The sequence below is a fragment of the Lactuca sativa genome, chromosome 8 (assembly GCF_002870075.4).
Source record: "Lactuca sativa cultivar Salinas chromosome 8, Lsat_Salinas_v11, whole genome shotgun sequence".
In the NCBI taxonomy this organism is placed as follows: Eukaryota; Viridiplantae; Streptophyta; class Magnoliopsida; order Asterales; family Asteraceae; genus Lactuca; species Lactuca sativa.
Window position 1 is genome coordinate 28777453 of NC_056630.2, and position 7480 is coordinate 28784932.

Below are 7480 nucleotides of genomic sequence, written 5' to 3' on the forward strand. Positions count from 1 at the left end.
TGCAAAAAAGGGTGTAATTTACTTTGTGAACTTGACATCCCACCAAGTTTTGGCGCCGTTTCTGGGGAAATTGGTTGTTGTTATTTGATTTTTTATGCCTAGGTCTACAAGAACCAGTGAGCTACTCTACAACCTGGAGATTGAAAAAGAAGCAAAAAGGTTGAAAAAGTTAGCCAAACAAGCAAAGCAACAACAACTCGTTCAAGCTTCTTCCTCTTCTCCACTAATCGACATAGAAGATCAAGTTTATACTTCAAGTGATACCGACACTGAACCGAGTTCTCTAATTGTTGGTCATTACTTTAAAGATATTCCGTTTGAAAACTACATAGCAATGAATCACACTCCACCTCACAATCCCAACCCAAACCTAAACAATCAAGATGCCAATACCCCACCCCAACAACCAAGACAACAACAACACCACCAAGAAAATCTCATAGATATGCCACCTTGGAATCAACCCCCTCCTCACCCAAATCAACCCAATTATCAACAACCGCAACCACAAAACCAAAACTTCCACCAAAGCAACCAACCTCAAAACAATTCTTTTCAAGTTCAACAAAAACAAGCACATCACCCAAATCAACCCAATTGGTAACACCCTCCAATGTACCAACACCCAATGTACCCACAACAACAACCCCTACAACCAATATCCTAACTACCAATCTTATCCACCACAAATGTACAATCACCAACAATTCCCATACCCACCTTACCAACAACTTCCCAATTACATGCAAAATTATCCCAATAACCCCAATCCACCAAATCCCCCTCAAGGGTTGACACTTCAACAAATGATGGAGACGAATGTTACTCACACACCTCTTGGTATTGTTCATCTCGCAAACTGCCGATGGATTTAATTGAAGTCAAGTTTCATACATCAACTCACCAAGTTCCATGGTTTGGATAGAGAAGATCCTCAAAGGCATTTGAAGTCCTTTCATATGATATGTGTTAGTATGTGGCCCGAACATGTGACCGTTGGATTAGGTGTCTAAGCCCATAACTATAATTGGTATAAACTTGAATTGATAGTAGCACAGTCCTTTTGGGTTGCCTTCAAACCTGGCAATTGAATATGACAGCTTTTAGAGAGAGAAGAATGTTTTATTAATTTATTACTTGGCTAATAAATTAATTAGAAATCAAAATAAATGATTTATTAATGTATTATGGAAATAATATTGTTTAATTAATATTTAATCAGAAATTAATTTTGGGATTAAAGGAATTAATTAAAGCTGTAGGGACTAAAGGTGATAATGTTTAATACTTGACCATTGGACAATTCTATAACCTCCTTATATTAGGGGGAACGAATTCTAGATGCTCCAAGGGTTTCCTTGGGCTCTAAGGGTGCCTTGTATGCCTTAAGGAGGAAGTTAAGGGATTAGGGTTATCTTGGATACACCTGCCTTATCCAATACCTTCATAACAGCTATATAAACCCTCCTTAGGGTTAAATTTTGGACTAACCATTTATTCTAAGTGCCTTGGCCAAAATTTTGATCTACTCCTCTCTCTCTCTCTATAGTATTCATTGGTTTCTTGAGTTTGTTTGTGAACCATTAGAGGCGCGACACTTGTGACGCTTGCTACCAAAGGTCTTTCAAGCAAGGATTCAAGATTGTTTACAATAACAATCTAAAAAGGTATGTATCATAACCCTTTATTATGTGATTTTTGATTATTATCCATAGATCTAGGGTTTATACTTTGTTGTTCATTATTGTATGTTCAATTAGAGAAAACATATATCTTCAATTAGGGTTGCATGCACACATAGGATTGCATCTATGCTCAAAACCCATTAGTGACCTTGGATGATTTCAAGCTAACCGTCTTCCCTCTCACCTTGGAAGATAAAGCTAGAGAGTGGTTATTCAACTTTCCACCAGGATCTATTCACACATGGGAAGAGTTACTCAAAGCCTTTAATAACAAGTTCTATCCCACTTCCCGAATATCAAGTCAAGGGAGTGACATTTTGGGGATTCATCAAGGGGAGAATGAAACTTTTCATGATTTTTGGGAGCGATTAAACAACTCGTGTATAATTTTTCCTCAACTCAACATACCCGAACAATTACTTCTTCAACAATTTTATGAGGGTATGAATGAAAAAGATCGTAGGATGATTGATGCTTCAAGTGGTGGTGACATCTTCAACAAGACACCTCAAGAGATAAGATTACTTTTTGGTACCATATCTCAAAATCAAAGAAACTTTGGGACTCAAAATGACATGAAGATAAATTCTCCACAAGTTTTTGGTGAAGTTAGCAACACCCAACACTTAGAATCAAAGCTCTTGGGTTTGACTAATGTGTTAAGTTAAACGGTGGTGGTAAATGGTCAACAATTGAGGGTGTGTGGTATTTCTGCAATGACGGAACATTATACGGATAAGTGTCCCACACTTGGACATGAACTGGAGGATGTTAATGCCATAGGAGGATATCAAGGTCAACTAAGAGCCATGGGATTTCAAAACACATACAATACAGTTGGAGGAATAACCCAAACAACCCATACCCACCAAAGCCAACCCCACCAAATATTATGATGAGACCCTAATATCTACAATATCCTTCCCAAAAACCTCCATATCCACAAACATCTCATCCCACTCCACATTACTAACCACCTCATCATCAAGGCCAATCAAGTGGTAGCCATCAAATGAGTTTTCAAGAACTCGTTACTTCTCTTGCTCAAAACCAAACCCAATTTCAACAAGAGACCAAGAACACCTTCTCCAACATTCAAGCACAAATTGGAGACTTGGCCACTGCTCTCAACAAGATAGAACAAAGAGGTAAACTTCCATCTCAAACTGAGAAGAATCCCAATATGAGTGCAATCACCTTGTAAAATGGGAAAACACTTGGAGAAAGCAACCCCAAAATAGTTTCAAGAGAAGAAGAAGATGAGGTTATTATTGTTGAACATTCAAAGGTTGTAGTTCCTCCAAAGGAACCGGTTATTCCAAACATTGAACAACCCGAATCTTCCAACAAGACTATCAAGCCATTGGTCATACCACCACCATTTCCCTCCTGGTTAGCCTCCTCAAAGAAAAGGAGGAAGAGAAGGAGTTTCTTGAGACTTTCCGCAAGGTCCAAATCAACATTCCACTTTTGGATGTCATAAAGCAAATTCCAAGTTATGCCAAATTTCTCAAGTATTTGTGCACCAACAAGAGGAAATTCAAGGTCAATGAAAAGATTCAAGTCAATGCAAATGTGTCTGTGGTTATCCAAAAGAAGTTACCACCCAAATGCAAGGACCTAGGAGTGTTTGCTATCCCTTGCACTATGGTGATTTGCATGTTAAAAGTGTCATGCTAGATCTTGGAGCCTCAATCAATGTCATGCCATACCCGTTTTTTCAATCTCTCAATGTTGGATCTTTGGAAGAAACCGGAGTAATCATTCAATTAGCGGACAAGTCAAGTGTATTTCCAAGAGGAGTGTTGGAGGATGTGCTAATACAAGTTAATCAACAAGTATTTCTTGCGGACTTCTATGTTATTGACCTTGAAGAGAATACTTCTTCCAGGTCATCTATGATCCTCCTTGGAAGACCTTTCATGAATACCACTCACACGATTATTGATGTCCATAATAGGAAGATCACCATGGAGTTTGATAGAGAGACCATTCACTTCAATATCTTTGAAGCAATGAGGTACCCTAGCAACATTTCTCCATTGTATCGGGCCGATGTGATTGAGCCAATCACCAAAGAACTATTTAAGTTATCATATGGGGATATTTTGAAGATGGTCCTCAACATGAGTCTTGATTATGAGTGTTTGAAGAAAACATTGGAAAGGTATACATTGGACTCCGAAGTTGAAGATATTGTGAAGACTTTAAAAGTTAACAAGTCAACAAGGAAAAATGTCTCTCAAGTTGCCTTATCTCATTTTCTAAACAAGATGCCCCCTTCCATAATCCACCCACCTACACTTGAATTGAAAGTCTTACCTAGCTATTTGAAGTATGCTTATCTAGGTAAAGAGGAAACTCTTCCGGTGATCATCTCCTCTCAATTGAAAGATTTTGAAGAAGACTAATTGGTTGAAGTTTTGAAAGATCACAAAGAGGTCATGGGGTGGACAATAGCGGACATCAAGAGGATAAATTCTAATATATGCACTCACAAAATCCTCATGGAGATTGTAAGCCTAAGATGGAAGCTCAAAGAAGATTAAATCCTCCAATGATGGAAGTTGTCAAGAAAGAGATAATCAAGCTCATTGATGCGGACATGATTTACCTCATTTCCGACTCCAAATGTGTTAGTCTGGTTCAAGTGGTTCCCAAGAAAAAGGGAATCACTGTTATTGAAAATAACAAAGGATGTAATTAGCTTGGTGGACTTGACATCCCACCAAGTTTTGACACCGTTGCCAGGGATAATTTTTGTCTTACTCTACTTGCAACCATAATTTTTGTTTCCATGCCTTTTGATTATATTAAAATTATGTTATGTGGATCAGTGGATGTAGAGCTCAAACTGAATGTTATCTTCTCCATCCTAAAACACCTATGTGAATTGTATCATTCATGTAAATTCAATTTTGTAAATGTTGAATTGGATTAGTTTGTTCTTTTATTTACAAGATCCTACAAAGTGTTGCAATTCGTTGTACGATCCTATAAATAAATCAACAAATTTAATCCAGAATCAAATTTACATGAATGTGACAATTTACTTGGCCGGTAATTTACCAATTTAGATACCCAATAAATCTCAAGTATAGGGTCGTTTGTGGTCCAAGAATTCCAATATTTAGCTTGAGATCCACAACTCAACACTACATTTTGATCTAATTGGAAGAATTGAACACAAAAACTGGAGCTGGAAACATAAAAAGGCATGTCGATCAATTTATTCTTAAAACTGGATCCATTTGAAGCAAAAGGAGTACAACCCTAGCAATAAATATAAAAGAAATGGTTATATATGCAACGTATTGCCCTATATAAAGCTATCTAACTAAATGCTACTACATGTCAACATTTAAACATGTAATAAACATGTCAACATTTAAATTTTAGTTAGCAATAAACATGTAATACTAGGTATATGATGTCAAAGTGGTCGCATTAGAAAAAAAAAATCATAAGTCCGATGAATTTAGAGGAATAAAATAATTTATAGTGTTTAAACCGAAAAGATGGCTTAAATGTAACGGCTTTTATGTAAATGACACAATAGTAAAAATCAAGTCACCAACTTAACTAGCTATACCGTTAATAGAAGCTTAAAAAAGTTGCAATATAAAACTTGTTAAAATAGATGATTTTAGCGGAATAAAGTATTTCCTAATGGCTAAAGTGAAATATATCCAAATGGCCTTATGTAAATGACAAAGAGAAAATGACTCAACTATTCATTTTCCTTAATTACGTATAAAAAAATAGCTAAAAAATATATTACATAAAAATAGCCGACGAAAGAGTACTTTGACAAGTGACATTGACTACGGTCAACAAGAGTAGTTTAGTGTCTTAGGGCAATGAATTACTGTTTTTCGGCCCATCTACTTTTTTGGGATACATTGGCCCATAATATATAATTTATTATTTTCAGATTATGTCATTTTTTACTATTTTTTTGGTTTCTCTACTGTTTTTTCTCAATGGAGCATCCAAAGAACGAAGTATGTCTATTTTTTATCGGAATTTTATCGTATTTTTGATTAAGAGTAATTTTTGTATATGAGGATAACTTTCTTTTAAAAAAAAACCGAAAAAATAGTAAACCCATAGGCTTCATACGAAACCTACGGATTTTTTTTTTTTCGTTTTAAAAAAAAATGGTTGTAATCTGTAAGCAATTGTATATATGTTATGATTCCGTGATTTTTTTTTTCGAAAAACTATTTTTTTTTACTGAAATCGTAGGTTTTTTGGAAACCTACGGTGTACAATTTATTAATGCACAGTTTGTGCATTAAATTGTTGTACACCGTAGGTTTCCTTAAACCTACGGTTTTTAAGATTTTTTAAAAAAATGGCTGTAACCTGTAAACAATTGTATATATGTTATGATTCCGTGATTTTTTTTTATCAAAATAATTGTCAAAAAAATACTTTCCATTTATTTAAAAAAAATATAAAGCAGTAGACTTTTTACCCAGAACCATAGGTTACAGTTTGGGAAACCGTACTTCGTCGAAAGGAAATCGTAGGTTATTTCGTTATAAAATAACCTATGGTTTTAGAGTTTCCAAATAATATATATATGAAACCGTAAGTAATTAGAGTGGACTACTGTTTAGCCAAATGGTCTATTTATTTCCGGATATATATATATATATATATATATATATATATATATATATATATATATATATATATATATATATATCCGGAAATAAATAGACCATTTGGCTAAACAGTAGTCCACTCTAATTACTTACGGTTTCATGGGTTATATTTGGACAATTGCTAAGTTTTTGCTAAAAGTGGTTAAGTTATTTGTTAATTAGACTAGATTAATAATCTTCTCAATGACAAATCATTAAAAAAAAATGATCTAACTTATCCGATTATTCCTGCAATATTAGGTTAAAGTGGCTGTTACATATTTTTTTATTTATTAAAATTGATGAGTTTAGTTTAATAAATTAACTCAAAATGGTTAGACTAAGAAAATGAACAAAATAGAATGAGTTTCTTATACTCAATTTAAGTTGATGAACCCAAAACATGAGACTAGCAATTTCTATTTCGTCAAATGAATGATTTCAAGTTAAGTTTAAAGTTCGCGTGTTCGTATGACGATTTTTAATCTAGATTAGTATGTGAATTCGTTTGGCTAGTTGGATTATCAAACTAGTTCACTAATATAGTTTTGAATTATCATTTGGAGCCATAATTGAAATTCACATTTAATTATTAAGGATTAACACATTAAAATGAAGCTTGTGAACTCGTTTGTATTAGGAGTAGGATAGCTTGTCGTTAAAAAAAAAAAAAAAAAAACTCGTTTGTAAATATTGTATCTAAATCACTTAGATCTATATTCTTAGCTGGTAAATCATTGGAGTGGTGAAATTCGGATATTAATTAGTGTTTAAAACAAGTAAATGAATGTTAGTAATCATGCAAAGTCATTAGGAGTTGAAGGAATGGGTTGGAACTGATTTGACATGTTTTAGATGCTTAAAACTCAATGTTGTGCTTTTATGTAACTTCTCTTTATCCAGTGGAATAACAACGCAAATTCTAATCGACTGAGTAATCATTTGTTAAGGAAAAACTTAAGTTCTTAATGACAGGTCCAAATCAACTCTAGTTTCTTTCAATGAATTCATATGATCTTATGGATCATATGAGACTATGAAACGGTTAAAATATGTTTTTTCAGAAAGAGATAGAGAGTAAATTGTATGATTTGCAAAAAATTATGCATATGGTCTAATAGTTTTTAACTTGCATCACTAGTC

General features: G+C 34.2%; 1 protein-coding gene across 1 annotated transcript; it reads left to right on the plus strand.

Moving 5' to 3' along the window:
• The first annotated feature begins 2697 nt into the window (after nucleotides 1–2697).
• LOC111911164 (uncharacterized) lies at nucleotides 2698–4096 on the plus strand. The gene is made up of 3 exons (XM_023906954.1): nucleotides 2698–2833; nucleotides 2927–3077; nucleotides 3355–4096. Exons 1-3 carry the CDS (start codon nucleotides 2698–2700, stop codon nucleotides 4094–4096), a joined length of 1029 nt encoding a protein of 342 aa, XP_023762722.1.
• Nucleotides 4097–7480: the final 3384 nt, after the last annotated feature.

What these genes read in the sequence shown, in the direction of transcription:
- LOC111911164 (XM_023906954.1), top strand. Translation starts at nt 2,698, where the DNA reads ATGAGTTTTCAAGAACTCGTTACTTCTCTTGCTCAAAACCAAACCCAA. An exon ending in CAACAAGATAGAACAAAGAG is followed by an intron (nt 2,834 to 2,926) that starts GTAAACTTCCAT and finishes ACCCCAAAATAG; the next exon opens with TTTCAAGAGAAGAAGAAGAT. An exon ending in CCACCACCATTTCCCTCCTG is followed by an intron (nt 3,078 to 3,354) that starts GTTAGCCTCCTC and finishes GCATGTTAAAAG; the next exon opens with TGTCATGCTAGATCTTGGAG.